Here is a 16588-nt window from a genome sequence, read left to right on the forward strand (position 1 = left end):
GAAGCTCCCAGTTGGGCAATGTTGAGGGATCTGAGTGCGGGGAATCCTCTACAGCAAAGAACAAGGTCTGCGTGATTTGCGCAGGAATCACAGTCACAGCCAGAAAAGCAAAAAATGCAAATGCTGCAAGAAATGTATGATCAACACAGATGATTTATTAGCACAGGGTTTGTCCATGTGGTTAAGGCAGAAAATAGAGGGGCTGCCTGGGCCCCTGGGAGGAAACCACTCTCAGTAGCAGAGGCAAGAAAGGCCCAAACCACAGATGAATCCACTCAGGCTGAACAGCCGCAGAAAGGTGAGTGGGCGTGAAGATGGGGTGGGGGTCGTGCAGCCCGACCCTGCCTCCCTTGAGAAGGGCACTCCTATTTGTGATGGGACACCTCCTTTCGGGCCCCTTGGCGAACCACTCTTCCTCGGATGTTCATGGGAAATAGGGGACCCACCTGCGGTACCATTCACTGGCTCTTTTGTGCCACTGCTATTTTCCTGAAAGAGTAGGTCCAGAGAAAGAGGAGCTTGAAATGGTGCTTTTGCCCTGCCCTTGGTTCCTTTGAGCCCAGTGAATTCATGCATCTTATGGGCACATTCATCAGCCCCTGAAGTCTGCTCAGCAGCCTTCTCTGCTAGTCACTTCTCTGTCCCTGCCTCTCATTCTTTCCTTCTTTATTGTTCTCCTGATAACCTGTCTCTGTGGATATCCATCCCCTAGCTCCTCATCTGAGTGCCCTGTGAGCACCCATGTCTTCCATTCTGGCTTTAGCCACTGCTTCCCTTGCTCGCTGACTCCAAGAGTCTTTCCTCCTCCTCGTCCCCCTCCTCTCGACTGACTCTTTGGTTGCTGTTCCCCAACAGCATCTGCAGTCAAGCTCCTCTTCTCTTACATGCCATGGCTGCAATACCATCAGAGGTTCTGCTGTGATTGGCACGGGATGGGGCTGGGAGGTTAGCGATTCTCATGTGCAGCCAGGGCTGCGAATGAGTGATATCAGTTACGTGACTATTCCGCCTCACTACTGTCAGTGACCAGTCCTGTATGCTGAAGACTTTGGGGCTAGTTCTCTGTTCATTTCTGCTGCCCTGTGTGCTGGCACATCTTTGGAGATTCTGTTGACCATCTAGAAGGCCCTCTGCATCATCTAGTCTGGGATTTCCTGGTTCTCCTCTACGGTGAGTCATTGCCATCTCTACTTTACCTCAGCCACCTTGGCCTTGTCATTCATTTTCTTCTCTGCTCCCTTGTTCCTTATTCTTTATACTCTCCATTCCCTCCCCAGACATCCCTTGTTACCACCCCACAACCACTTTGTGTGCTAGTATGTCCCCCACTTCCCCGCCCCCTCACTGCCACCCAATTTCCAGGACTTTCTGTTATTCACTGGTCCAAATGCCTTTAAATTAATTTTTCCTCTTTCAAGCTAGTGGCACCCCATCTCCTCATTATATAAGCCAAAAACAGGAATGTCTTCTCTCCTTCTTGCTTCTTCACCACCCAGATTCAGCCCATCCTGAGGCCCCTTACTCACCCAGTAAACACTCATCTCTTTTCTCGGTCCCCACCACCTCTGGCTGATGCCGTCATCAGCTTTTGTCCGAGTCTACTTGTCCTAGCTGTACTATCTCTAGTTCTATTCTGTCAGTACTCTCCTTCACTGCTCCTAAAAGGTCCCCCGAAAATACACATTAATAGCTCTGCACTAGAGTACGCTCACCCCCTTACCATGACAGAGGTGGTGTTACAGTAGTCCTGCCCTCAGTCCCACTCTGGCCTCACACCTGGATGCTGTAGCAATTCTGAATGATATTGTGACTCCTCAGCATGCACCTTACTAGTTCTATGATATTTGCTCCTGTGGTCCCCCATCTAATAGACCTTTCTCCCCCTCTGCCCTGCAGCTTGGCCAGGTCACACACATACTTTAATCTGAGCTCTAGGAATCTTTTTCTGACCCCTCTTCTTGCCCACAACCTCTATTGCCCTTTTTGCCGACACTTGCTTCATTGTGTGCTAATTATCTGTGTCATTTTCTTTCCACTGTCTGGGAGCCCCTGCTCATATTTCTGGTCCCCAGCTCCACCTAGACCAAATGGTAGCTGCTCAATTACCATTTCATCAATGAAGATGTGGGTCAGTGCTTTCATCTCTCTTTGCCACTAATAACTAAAGTTCCAGCTTTATTTCTCTTTCCTTCAGTTCCCTTCTGTTAATTACTTCATAATCTTTAGAACAACATTGAAATATACTTAAGGAGCTGCATTTTAAAAAACTGCTGCGGTGAAGTCTTTGTTATTTTATGATTTTTAAACTGACTTTTAAATGGCTGATCATTTTACAATGGTCTATTGCTATTGCTTGAAACTGTAAACTATCTCAAATATTGAAACAGATTTTGTATAATCACTAAATATTCTGTAGCTAATGTAGTTCTGAGATCTGGCACGCAGAAAGAAAATGTCTTTCCTTTTGAAAAGCTAACTACAAATTTATTTTGTACCAAGGAATTGTTTTTCTCAGGCCCCGAACACGAGAGTACTTCAGTGGAGGACTTAACATTAAGAGACAATAAGGAAATCATGTCAATTACTTATTATTTACCTCATGTCACAATTTGAGTTCTACCTAGATAAGTTCTTTAATCTCTGTATTGCAAGGTTAAAGATATATCTGAACTCTTTCTTTCTCAGAATCCTCTGGAAATAGCAGGATTACGAACCTGGATTTATGTGATTTAGGACTATTTGCAAACTTGGCCATGGAGGTAACTTTAAAGGTGGGAGGTAGTAGGCAGTTAAGTCTAAGTTTGGGAGTATGTAATTGTAAGATAGTTCAATTTCTTTGAAACCTCATGGTTCCCCCCACTCCATACATTTGATTTTACTTTCTATTTTACTATGTATGATATAAAATAATGTTTAAAATTATTTGTCACCGAGTAAAATTGACCTTAAGAAAACTAGTTAGGAAACACCCTAGATCAGACAGGCACTACTCTGTTGAATGATGTCCCAAATTATCTTCCCCTATCCTGCATCCCCACATTTCCTGTAGGTAGTCATTCCTTCATGGTGCACTTATTAAACATGTCTGTATTCCTGGTGCTCGGTGAGTCTTTGCGGCTAGGTATTTATAGACCTGGCTTTGGATTCTGAGAGCTCTCACAATTTCAGGGGGGGTTCTCACAGGGTGAGCTCTTCCCGAATCACCATGCACCTTTGCACTCTGAGAACTTTGCCTTTGCTTCTCCCTTCCTTGATCACGTATACAAGCATGACACATGCAAACACACAAAGTCTTCTTGTCTTCTTGACTCAACTCTCATGGCCCCTCCCCCTGGAGCTCTTTATGGTCCTTTCAGGAAGAATAATAGCTTCTCCTTTTGAGTCCTGGGACATATTTGTCACCTTTCAGTATTTTTATTTCATTTGCATTGGATTTGTTTCCTGCACAAGGCTGAGTTCCCCACCAGCATCTATCTAGTTCACCACTATAGTGATAATTATGCAATAGATGCTTGTTGAAATGACTTTTTAATGGTTATGGTGGCCTTGCCTCACTGCAGTAGAATGGGGTGGGGACCATCCTGGACCCTCCCTGCATGGCTCACTCCTTTTGTGTGGGTGATCCAGAGTGGATTTGCAGTCTCTCTGCCACTGGGCAAGAACATTTTTTAGGACTTGAGTGGTTTTCACTGAGCTCATACTCCCTCTCTCCCCAGCTTCATTCTATTTCCAGTATCATCTACTTGTTTTTAAAGCCTCATGGGTGTTGTGGGCAATTACTAGGATCCTTCCATCTTGCTTTTTATCATTTATTCCTACGGGGATATAAAAGTATGTCAGAAACAGTAGGATATACAAATCATTAGCTTTTTTATTATGAATTGTGGTTAAACAGTATGTGAACCAAAGAGTAGTTCAGCTACAATGGTGTTTTCAGCTTTGGCTTAGTCAGTTTTTCCTGCCCCACTTCCCCAAAACTAAAGTAGGTCTCTCTGTGTGGGTTTTCTTCCCCGCCATTATTTTGCCTAGTTCCTTATATTCGTGTCCAAAGGAGAAAAGGTTTTGAAATGACTTTCTTACTTTAACCTCAGCTGTAGATCCAGTCTTTGCAACTTTAGACATTTGTGAAGGGTACAGAGACCTTGGAATTGTTGAGACTCTAGATTGCAATAATGGTTGCTTGACGTGGTCCAACCACTACCGAAGGTGATCGGGTAGCACCCGTGTTCAGGCAGGTCACTCCTGCTTACACAGCTCTTTGAGAACCTTCTGCAGAAGCCCGGTCTGGACTTTCAATTAGTCTTTTAATCAACAGAACATGAAACACACAGGCCTACCTCAAATACTGTATTTTTTTGCTTAAAAAAAAAAAAAAAAAGGGAGCTGGACAGCTGCGTTCTTTTTGATGGAGAAGCCAAACCTTTCTTTGAGTTTTGGTTGATTGTGAGTTTGGGTTGACTGACGCGAGTTCTCAGAGGAGTTCTGAGCTGTCGCCCTTACTACACACTCTATCCTAAATGCAAGGTCTGCAATTTTTAATGTGAGTTTCCTTACCTGTAGTGCCTGTGAAACAGTGGGAATGCAGACTCTCCCCGTGTTTGTGAGTCGGAGGGCTCCCCCAGTCTTCTAATATTTTACCCACATTTAATTAACAAGTGTCTTTTTTTAGTTGAGCCACCCCTATAATGTGTTTCTGAGTTATCAGAGGATCTCCCCCAGTTCACACACACATATTTCATCAATTTTCATAATATGTACTTAATTTACATATACTACAGCATCAAGTCCAGCGTCCATAAATAGGTTTGAGTATAAAACCTAATGACTCAGGTGGTGTGAGGAGAAAAGCAATGATGTATGAGAGAAGAGACTGACAGCCTTGAGCATTCAAAGTCTCCTGGGTAGTAGGAGCCAGTGTGGTTTAAAACTTCTAGGTGATTCAGCCCAGAGGGTTAAAAGAGCTTCTACTAAGAATGCCTTATACTTTGTATAAGGTGGTAGAGACATGGGAATGAAGATGCCATTCACACCTTCAGTTGCAACTGTGTGGAACAAATAAAAATAATGACAACAATTAATTTTTTAAATGGCATGATTTAAAACAAAGTTGAGGGGCTCATTGAAGCTAATACCGGAAGTCGGAGTGGTCAAATGAGAAAGAGTTAGGATAGCTGAGAAAGTCTGAAGCTTCACCTGGGCCTTGACGAATTGCTGATTTTTTTAATTTAAGTTTTCTTTTAAATTATGGTAAAATATACATAACATGAAAAGTACCATTTAAATGTCCTCATCAGTGCCATTAAGTACACAGTGTTGTACAACCATCACCACTGTACATTCCAGAACATTTTTTTATTCCAAACAGAAACGCTGTACCCATTAAACAGTAACTCTATACTCTATTCTTCCCTCCTCCAGCCCTTAGTAACTTCTGTTCCCTGAATTGCCTATTCCAGGTACCTCATATTTATCCTTTTGTGTCTGGCTTATTTCACTTAGCATAATGTTTGCAAAGTTGATTCATGTTGTAGAAGATGTCAGAATTTCTTTCCTTTTTATGGCTGAATAATATTCTGGTGTATGTATATACCTCATTTAGCTTATTCATTCATCTGTTAATAGATACTTGGGTTGTTTCTACCTCTTGGCTATTGTGAATAATGCTGCTTGTAAGCATGGGTGTACAACATACATGCTGTGTTCCTGCTTTCAATTTTTTTGGGTATGGTTGAATTTTGTACTTTTGAAAGAGGTTACGGAGGGTATGGTGTATTTATCTTGAACTCATTAAAATCTTGGGTTATTGAGGCTTTGTAAGTGCCCTTGTCCTCCCTCGTTTATGCCCTTTGAGTACAAGGACTGTCTTCTAGGTGCAACACTTACAAGGGTAGCTGAGATAAATATTTGCTGAATAGTTCCTGGAGTTCCTAGCCAGGAGCCATCATCGACTCTAGTATTTGATCCCCAGAATGTTGGGTTTGTTGTCTTTTTTTTTTTTCTTGGCTCATAAATTAACATGTGTTCAGGGGACAGAAAACAACTGTTAATATCAGCCTTAGCCAAACATAATTAGTGAAGTACATTTTCTAATGCAAAGAATCCTGATGTAGATAAAACCCAATTCAACAAACATGTATTGAGAATTTGCTATGTACCATATTTCAAAATGTGTAGTTTCAGAGCAGTTTCAAAGCTCAGTTAGAATACTTTATTGGTATTGAATTTTAAATATAATAAAGACAGGTATATATGAATACACATACACCTTTTAACATTAATCTAATTTTTTTTTTTATTGTGAGAACATTATAACAACATTCAAGATAGTTTGGAAAAAAGAAAATAAATAGTACTCATAGTCCCACTCTAATATAAGTTCTATTTTCATTTATAATGTGACTTTGAAGGTTGAACTTATAATTTATTTTGAAAATAAAACCCTGAATGCTTCTGATGGTAATGATTTAAAAAGTTTATCTTTTAAAACTCTAGTAGTAAGGCATAAACTAATGAACTGAAATTTGGAGGCTCCTTTTTTGTAGGTAGCCATAGTAGTTTTAGTGGGTAAATTAAACCTCCCTTTTCTTAGTACATTCAACAGAATTGACATCCGACCTCTTTTTGAGGATAGGACATCTGTTATAGGGGCTGGATGTTTAGGAACCTGTCCTTCCTTCAGTCTTTTATATGTTCAGGGATTGAAGAGAATGTTTTTATGACTACGCTAGGGGAAAAAATATAATTTAGGATTCTTACTCTGAGGGCTCAAAGACCTTAGAGGAGGTAGAAGGGAAGTAAGATTTAGATGAAGACCACTGTCGAGCATCAGTACAAGCCACATGGTTGCTGGGGTTGGACATGTTGGTGAGATTTTGTGAGGACAGGTGATTGTGACCTGGAGTGGTTTGGGAGCAACATCCATGAAGACTGGGCTGGGCTTTCTACATGACAAAGAGGCGAATTGGTGGAGTAAGTGTGTCCTGGAGACATGGGCAGAAAAATGAATATACCAAGGAATGAAGAATGTTTGCAGGATCCTTAGCCAACCTAAAGGTGTTTCTTATTGGAGAGGCAGGTTGGGTCCAGAGAGAATAGCTAGAAATGAATCCCATGAAAGTGCTGTACCTGATATCAGGGTGAACTGCTGCTGCTTCCGGTAGTTTTTTGAGGCTGGGAGTGAAGTAATTGAAAAGGTGGTGCTTTAGGCTGCTGGAGCTCAGGATTATGAGTAGGATGAGTTGGGGGTGGGGTGAGTGGACGCTGAAGGAATGGACACCTTTTAGGAGACAATGTTATCTCTATGCTAAGTGGTAAATGGAAGTCTGGAGTGGGGCAGCGGGAGTAGAAAGGCAGACAGCAGAGTGTGGCAGAGGCTCCACAGGAAAGATTGCTAGAATCTGCTACCGAGGAGGGAGAAGTCAGACAGGAGTGTTTAGGAAATGATGGAATCATTCACATCTACAGGAAGTCAGTAAGTCAAGACTGATGGGAGGTGTGACAAAAAGTTCTGTTTTTGAAAATATGTGTCTAATATTTTTATGTGTTTTCTATGTGTGCAAGCACTGTTCTGAGTGCCTTATGTAACGGCCTTATGAGATAGTTGCTGCTATGTCCCTACTTTACAGATGAGGAAACTGAGGCAGAGATGATTAGTTACCACCTAAGAGTTGCACATTTATTAAGTGGCAGAGCCAGGATGCAAATATAGACAGCTTTAAGTCAAGAGTCAAGCTTCCACCTACTATGCTTTACTGCTTCTCTATAATAGCTAGCTAGCATTTAAAAACTGCCTAGAGCTATGTTAAGCTCCTTGCATGTATTTACTGTGTTTGATTCCCATAAGAATTCTGTGAGATGAAGCTATTTTTAACATAATTTTTCAGATGTGGAAACTTGGATACAGAGAGGTCGAATGGCCTGCCTTAAGTCACACAGCTAGGCCTTACCTACATTGGTGTGATAGGTGCCTGGAAGTCAGCAATATTTGTTCTGGATTGCAGTATCTACATATGCCCTTAAGATCCACTTGTGAGAAAATTGAATTGATTGGAATATACTGTAACATAAATTCTTTAACAATTTTTGGATTGTCTTTACTGTCAATGTCACTAATATTCACTTGGAACTACTCTCATTTTAAAGGGGATAAATAATTGAAATAATAGTGTTTCTATTGCTGTGCCCATACATTCTGTATGACTTTGAAAATAATCCCAACCACTTCATGTCCATATTCTGGCTGCTCCGTTTAGATGTTGAGCCTACAGGGCACAAACCATCTCATTTATAGCACTTCTCCTGTTGTTGGTACTTAATAACATCTGATGATTATAATTGACTTTATTGTTGTCTTCCATGAATCAAGGCTGCTGAGTGTCTTGTGATCTGGGCTGTGATTTGCGTGACATCATGGAGGCACAGTTGATGTCATGGTTGAAAGGTACTCAGATGAAATAAATACTTGTCTGGATAACAAACTGGAATTGAGACTATACCTGCAGGAGACAATTTCAGCTCTTCTTTAGACCATATTCATCTGTCCCTCTCTACAGACTCTCCTATCTTCAAATGTCAACAGGTCTCCTAATTTTTTTTTTTTAACTTTTAACCTCATTTGACTACAGATCTATTTCTCTGTCATCTCCTGCGATAGCTCTTCATGGAGAGGTTGACACTTGCAGCCTTTAACTTTGGAGCAAACAGAAATTCCCACTCAACTGAAATTGTACTCTTGGATTTCCTGCGGTCTCTTTTTAACCAAATTTGAAGACTTGTTCATTCCCTTTGATCTTGTTCAGCATCTGCCCTAGGACCCACCCACCTTCTCTTTGAAACTCTGATCTGTTGCCTTCCTTTCTGGTTTTTTTTTTTTCCTTTCTTTCTTTTTTTAAGTCTCTAAGTCTCGCTTGACTCGTTCCTATGCCCTTTTAGCTGGAGGAACTCTCCAAGATTGGTACTCAGTGCATTCCTCTTTTTCCCAAAAACCCTTCCCCTTGATTATCTGATCTCAGTCTTTTAACTTCACACATTATTGCTCTGCCTCCACTATCTGAAGTTCAGGTTGAAGCCCATCTACTTTCCTGTCCCAGTCCCTTTCTGACCATGTCTTCATCCCCCACTTCACCCCTCCCCGCCCCAGCCAGCCTGAACTTGCAGAGAGTTTCCTGGTATACCTGCCTCTTGCTGCCTTTTCCTCCCACCAGACCCTTTCTCCACCTGGCCTGAAGGCTTTTACTCCTCCTTCAGCTCTGGTTAGTTCTTTTCTCCATGTAGAGAATGTGTGGAGAGGAGGCACACATCCTATGCACATGAGCCATTTCGTCCATGAAACTGAAGAAGTGATTGAAAGTCCCCTAGGGAATTCTGTTCTCCTCTTGTCCCAGCCCACCTCACCAAGGGACCTTTTATTCTCTGTCCTTCACCAAGGTCATCCATGAGTCAACCTTTTGTATTTTTGATTATGCTATTCCCTATAATCATTAACATATTCTTCCTCGGACAGTATATTAGATCTTTCTCTTTAGTCTCAAATCCTTACTATGGGTTCTTTATTGCTTTTGCCTCTCTGAGGACCAGAGCTTTTCACTGATCTCCTTGAATCTAGCTGATCTCTGATATCTTCCTGTGCATGTCTCTCTTCTACTGAAAAACCTGTGGTGACTTCTACATGGTCTCTATTGTATATTTCAGATATTTATACCAGATGTTCAGGGCTCTGGACATCCTACTTAGCCTGTTTGATCTTACTTCTTCTCATGGTCTCCACAAGGAACCCTATTTCCATCCAGGCTGGTTTCTTTATAGCTCCAAATGCCTTGTGTGCCAGCTCTTTTCTTGTTTTGTCTTCTCTTCCGCCTTTTCTGATACCATCTAGGTCCAGGCCATTTCTTACTTTTTCTTCAGCTTAAACCTAAATCTTGTAGCTATGTTTCACTTATTCTGACACTTGAGCAATGAGTTCCTGAAGCCCCGGAGTCAGGCTATGTATAAGGATCACGTGTCACACTTATGTGGACTTCCCCCTAGCACCTTGGATGATGCTTTTGTAGACCATAAGATCATAATTAATGAATGAATGTTGCATTCACGCAACAGATGCACGAGTGAATGAATTGGCTGTTGTGAATTTTCTAAGGTTCACGTTTTGTATTCAGAGCCTGAAATTTGCATCTTTAATCTAGTTTTCTACCTAGGAAAACTTTCTAGGCATTAGGTTGATCAGGCTGCAACCCAGCATATGCCATGAAATATCTCGTGGCCTGATCTTTAAAATGGGATTTTCATTTTCTGCCTTAGTGTTTTGAACTCCTAAATAGTTCTTTTGATGACTATCACTGTATACGGAGAACTGCATAGAAATAATTGAATTCACAAAGCTTTAAGAAAAAGCCAAGCTATGTCATGGTCATGTACATTTTGCCAAAAGAGTCATAGGCCAATAGTTTTTTAGTGTGAGGTTTTGTTTTTGTTGTTTCTAAGCTGGATGTCAGCATGACAGTACCATTGTAATGGCCCATATTCAGAAAGGAAACTTGACCTAGCTTTATAACTCAGAGAAGGCCATGGCATCCAGCAAGTCTTGGCTTGCACACCAAGGATTAATAAAAGGTTGCAGAAAGTAACTTAATTTTATAGATGAACTTAAGAAACTTTAAACAGAACACTTTCTAACTATAAATAACAGGGCAGCTTTGTCCTATTTTTATTGTAGAGTACACAGAAGATGGAAATCAATATTGGAAGAAATGCTTTATTTCGCCAAGGAAAAAGATCCTACTCAACACGATTCTCATTTTTCTTGGCAGGCTCTTCTCAACCATCTGTGAGTCCAGGGGAACTATCTCCACCATCCATCCATCCAGCAGAATCAGAGTTAAGAGTCAGTGTTGGCGATGAGATTAGGCTGTTGTGCACTGATCCAGGATTTGTCAAATGGACTTTTGAGACCTTGGGTCAATTGAGTGAGAAAACATACAATGAATGGGTCATGGAGAAAGCAGAGGCCACCAATACAGGCAATTACACATGCACCAATAAGGACGGCTTAAGCAGTTCCATTTACGTGTTTGTTAGAGGTAAGTGTTCAGCTTTCTTTGATGCTGTGCTTTAGAGATCTTAATATCCTGTTCTTAATTATGGATGACATATAGATGACTAAGCCATAGGTAAAATATTACTGACTTGGTATAGAAAGCCTAAAATAAATTTTTCTTTGTTAGATTCTCTATCTTTTAATACATTGTGGCTTTGGGTATGACTCCAGCTGAAGGTCTGCAAGGCTGTGACGCTGTTCCTAATGGGATTACAATATGGTTAGCCCATTTGTCCTGCTGCTCTGAGTAAACTCTGAGAATAAATTAGGTCCTTTGGGAAGGCTGCATTTTAATGCCTTGAGATCTCAGATATTCCCACTTAGTAAAAATGCTTCAGGGAACTAAAGATCTCTAAAGGCCTAAACAGACCAACACTTCAAAAGAATTGACCCACTTTTAGGGAGTAAACTTAGAAAAATAACTCAGTCAGCAAAGTATCCTTGTCTTTCCTAGGTTCTTTATAGATGTCGGTTGATTCATTCAAAAAGTTGTGACCTCTTAAAAACAAAAGAAAAACATGGTAGTTGGATTTCTGTACTTCATTTCCTGTGTTGAATTCATTGATGCATCTGCATTTGTGCTTTTAATATCTTTCTCTAGAGGTGGTTTGCTGGGGTGAGGTGGGGGGAATTGGGGAGGAGTACCTTTTCGTTGATGTAAAAACTGAAGTACTTGAAGCTTAAGAGAACCAGCCAGGTTACAGGAGGCGAAGTAGAGGCCTAGTTCTCGTCCTGGGTTCGTGTCTTGACTGGGGCTGTCATTGAAACAAGCATGAGTAGGATGCTTCGTCCATGGTATTGTGGAATAATTAATGAGTAAGTTTATCCCACATTGTAAATCTGAGCAACCTCAAGAGTCTTAGTTCCTCACTGCAACATTTGGTTAAGATTACCTGCTCTGTCTTGTTTACATAATTGTTATTTGGGAGATAGAATTGTGTAAATTCTAGCTCTATTAAGGGTTAATAAAGTTGACTCACCTTTGCTATAAAGGTTACCATGAAATTGACTGCCTCTCCTTAGTTTATGTGTTGTCCTTTCTTAGGTGGGTAGCTGAAAAGATATACACTTTGATAGGCCACAGCTTAGCCTCTGGGTATGGTTTCATAATTGTTGAGCCAACTTGTGTGCTATTCTTTGACATTCAGAAGTATACTGTAATTTCCCAATGGTAATAAGAATCATTCTGTTTATTAACAGGATGGGCAGACACCTGACTAAATGGGGAAAACTGCTGAATTAGTCAAATCAGTCTCACAGTGCTCACGAATTTTCTTTATAGAGGAAGTCATCCTCAATAACTTAAAACTATACTTAATTATTTATTTAACATGTTTGGGTACTTACATAATCTATGTTATAGCAACGAAGGAAGTCAGGGATTATTGTAGGAGCTAGACTCGAGCGACTGAGAAAGAGTAGATGGAAAAATAACCACCTCTGGACTTGGAGCATAGTTCGCCCATTGTGAAGTAATTTATTCGCAGAATAAATGTAAGGCTGGGAAGTGCATAATTCATTTTGGAAAACTATTTCAAAATTGGTCACAATTAAATGGTAAGAAGTATATTTTAACTATATTAAATTGATTTTTGTGGAATACCAACTTTCCAGCTGGAAAGGACAATCAAAAAGCAAATTTTAGATGTAATCTGTTGTCCCAACAGTATGTCTATATTATCTTTATACAGCAGAGGGTAACAGCATATTGTGTATACACAAGGAGGTTTGTCTGTGTTTACACAGGGTCCCAGTCTGCCTGAGGCTTTCCCAATCCACACCTGGTGTCCCGGCATAATTATTAATAATACCCCCTTTCACTCACAAGGGTCCTAGTTTAGACGATAAATTATTTGCCACGGCATTCCTGAAACTTATAAACTCCCCTTGTGGATTTGAAATTATTTGATTTCCAGAAGTTATATTTAAACATAACTTTCAAAGAATTAGAATAGAGTGAGGCTTACATATTATTTATACTTGGTGGCCTGTCGATAGTTTTCTAGATTCTATCCAGAAGCTGAAAGATCCCGGAGATTGAGAACTCTGAAAAGGGCCCACACAGAGGGGTTAGGGGAAGAAAACCTTTCCCTGACCCTAACAAGTATCATCAGGTGGATTATTCTTGACTCATGCTTCTTGAAGTATTACCTGTTGCAGAAAAGGAGTAATGGTTGTAATAAAATATTCTCAGAGTTTTAAGAGCTCAAATTGTGGTACCATTCAGACCTGGGTTTGAATTCTGCACATTCATTTCTGGGCCATGTCACCTCAGGAGAGTCGCTTTGTTGAGACTTCAGCTTCTTCATCTATGAAATGGGGATAATGATAGTGCACCTCACATAGGAGTGGTTTGAGGAGCAAAAGAAATAAAGTGTGTAGTGGTCCAAGCTTAGTGCCTGACACATGAAAAGTGTTCAATAAACGTTAACTCTTACTTGTATTATTTGGATAAATTCTTGTAGTATTATTTGGATAAATTCTACTTTTGCCTGCAAAGAAAAAAGTCAATAGCCATTTGAGCAACTAGGAATTGTTATGAAAGGTAACATTTTTGAACTTTTAAAAATGTTTTAGTGCCTGCGACCAGCCATTTAAACTACTGATTTTTAATATGCTATAGATCCTGCAAAGCTTTTCCTCATTGACCTTCCCTTGTATGGGAAAGAAGGCAATGATACACTCGTTCGCTGTCCTCTGACTGACCCAGAAGTGAGCAATTACTCCCTCATGGGATGCGAGGGGAAACCTCTTCCCAAGGACTTGACGTTTGTCGCTGATCCCAAGGCTGGCATCACGATCAGAAATGTGAAGCGCGAGTATCATCGGCTCTGCTTACACTGCTCTGCGGACAAGAAGGGCAAGTCAGTGCTGTCGAAGAAATTCTCTCTGAAAGTGAGGGCAGGTACAGGCCCTTTCTTACTTTCTTCTGGGAGTCAGAGCATTCCTTGATCTGAAGACAACTTATCTTTGCACTGGTCCACCTTAGGCAGCTGGCTCTTCAATCCCCCAGCTTCCAAATAATGTCGGCTGCTTGTGAATTCTTTATTTCACAGTCCCAACCCCATGAGACCAGTCCACATCTGCCTCCAGCTGGATGTGTCTACCATAGATTGTCATTTAGCTGGGACTGGGGACAGTTGTTAAACCTACTGGCTCCAGTACACCTCAAAGTTTCATAATTGCACAAAGTGTTCCTTTCCAGAGAAACCCATTGAGAAGCTTTAGTTATGCTATTTGAAAAGTTTAGCATGTAAATCTACAAGGATTATTCATTCCTTGGTTTATTATTGATACATGAGTCGACTTTCTCCTTAGTTATTTTAATGCACCAACTGATTGTGGACCTTGTTATTATTGTGGCATTATGTAGGCTGTTTTAGTAGCGGGAGGATATCTAGATTTTCTATCTCAGAGATTATCTCATTCTATCCCAACTGGCATTCAGCGATTGAATAGTATTTATTAAGAGTTTTGAAAAAGTATGCTCTTTGGAATTAAGGAAAATTTGATTATTTAAGACCTGGGATTTTCAGAAACAAGCAAGATCTATTTTTAAAGTGCTTGGGAAAGATACCTGTTTGGTTACAAGAATATAATTAGTTGTAGGCCACGTCCTCATGAAACCATCCAGATTGTGTGAGGTAAAGATTAAAGCCACTTCACGATGCCAGAGATTCTACCTGTTTCAAAATAGCATTGTCCAGGAGCATTATAATCTCAAAGTGGACATTCCTATCTTTTTCACTCAGTATTAGTGAATTTACTTGAAGGATGCGTGATTTAATTGCTGATGTCTTCAGATATGCAGGTAATACAGATAGGTTAGTACCATATTTTATGTTTTGCTTAAAAGAAGACGAAATAAGCTGTGTACATTTGGGGAAAAATGATAAGTTAAAATGTCATGTATATTAAAACAAATTATTTGAGGGTCACATTTCTTTTTATTTTAGCTATCAGAGCTGTACCAGTTGTGTCTGTGTCCAAAGCAAGCTATCTTCTTAGGGAAGGGGAAGAATTTACAGTGATGTGCTTGATAAAAGATGTGTCTAGTTCTGTGGACTCAATGTGGATAAAAGAAAACAGCCAGGTGAGTGAATCGTTTCCTTAATTTTTCTCAGTATGTCATTCTCTCTATGTGGGATATTTTCACATTTTTTAAAAGTCTGTTAATTGTCCTGGGAGCATGGCTCAGCTGGTGCGTCCGTCTGAGGTAGAACTGTCTGGGAGCGTGTCGAGATGCATATTTTCATAACGCCATATGTAGATGTGCACACTCATTATTGGTAACAAGAAAATGTCATTTCGTACATTTATTTTTGGCAAATCGAAGAGAGAACTTCAGACTCAAGTTATTACTTCGTGATGTTTCTTTGAATGACTTTAGTAGGAAAATTAAAAAAACTAATAACATAAATACCTTGTATTTTTTTTAATTATCAATACTATTCAGCCCAGATTACTTAAAGTAATGGAAAGAGTTGCCAATTTTTTTCCTTCCATATTTAAAAAGAAGAAAAGTTCTCAGATATTAACCAGGAAGCTCTTCCCGCTCCGACCAAGTGGCCTGTCCATTTGAGAGATGAGTTACTTTTTGGGATCTGACTTTTTTCCTTTGAGGCTGGTTACCTGAGATCAAGTTGCTAATAGTTTTTTACTTGTTTTAGTTGCTATTAATTAAATGGTTATCTTTAATCTAAAACATTTGGAGATGTTTAGTTTCGTATTCATTTAACAAATGCATATTGAATGTCTACCATATGTCAGATTACTGTGTTAGGTATATCTTAAAATTAAATAAATTTAGCCAGTTATGTTTGAAGTTTTCATTTCTCTCTAAATATTCAATATGGATAAAGGAAATACTCATATTAATAAATACTCATATTAATAGCACAGACTTTTAAATGTCTAATTTCCCTGATATTCTGCTTTAAAATTTCTGTTGACTGATTTTTCAATAATTTTTGTAGGCTATCTAGTTAATTAGCTATTGTGGTTTTTCTTCAGTACACATGTATGCATTACATTGGAAAACAAAATGCTATATTTTTCTCCTCCTCTTTCTCTTCTTCCTTCTCATGCCCTATATTCAACAATGGCAATTTCATGCCTGTTTAAAATGCCTTTGCTAAACAAGTAACCATGATCATTAGCATAATGCAAAGCATTATGATGCTATTCATATAGACCTGTGATGGATGATACCTTGCTAAGTGAAGCCTGCAATTGACTAGGAGAATGGATTATCCTCTTGACCTGTTCTTGCAAACCAATGGCTCAGAGAAACAAGTTTTAGTTTCCATGGTCATATAACTTAATAAAAAACAATAGCTTATGTATGGATTTTTGACTAAATTTAAGGAATGCAAGCCTATGTTAATTGGCTTTCTATAACCCTTGATTTCAGATGAGAGAACAGTTTAGATTGTGTGTGTATTTGAGCCTCTGTATAACTTGAAAATTAGCCTTTTTGAGATGAGAAATTAAATT

The 16588-nt window shown here is 39.8% G+C and overlaps 1 protein-coding gene across 4 annotated transcripts in view; it reads left to right on the forward strand.

The window, feature by feature from the left end:
• KIT (KIT proto-oncogene, receptor tyrosine kinase) overlaps nt 1–16588 on the forward strand; it is a 77217-nt gene that overhangs the window by 22716 nt on the left and 37913 nt on the right. For all 4 annotated transcript variants that reach the window (XM_039845237.1, XM_039845238.1, XM_039845240.1 and 1 more), the window contains exons 2-4: nt 10806–11075; nt 13716–13997; nt 15049–15185. In XM_039845237.1, coding sequence (XP_039701171.1) covers nt 10806–11075; nt 13716–13997; nt 15049–15185 — 689 coding nt within the window. The remainder of the gene's footprint in view (nt 1–10805; nt 11076–13715; nt 13998–15048; nt 15186–16588) is intronic.

The sequence above is a fragment of the Pteropus medius genome, unplaced genomic scaffold (genome assembly GCF_902729225.1).
Source record: "Pteropus medius unplaced genomic scaffold, Ma_sr-lr_union100, whole genome shotgun sequence".
NCBI lineage: Eukaryota > Metazoa > Chordata > Mammalia > Chiroptera > Pteropodidae > Pteropus > Pteropus medius.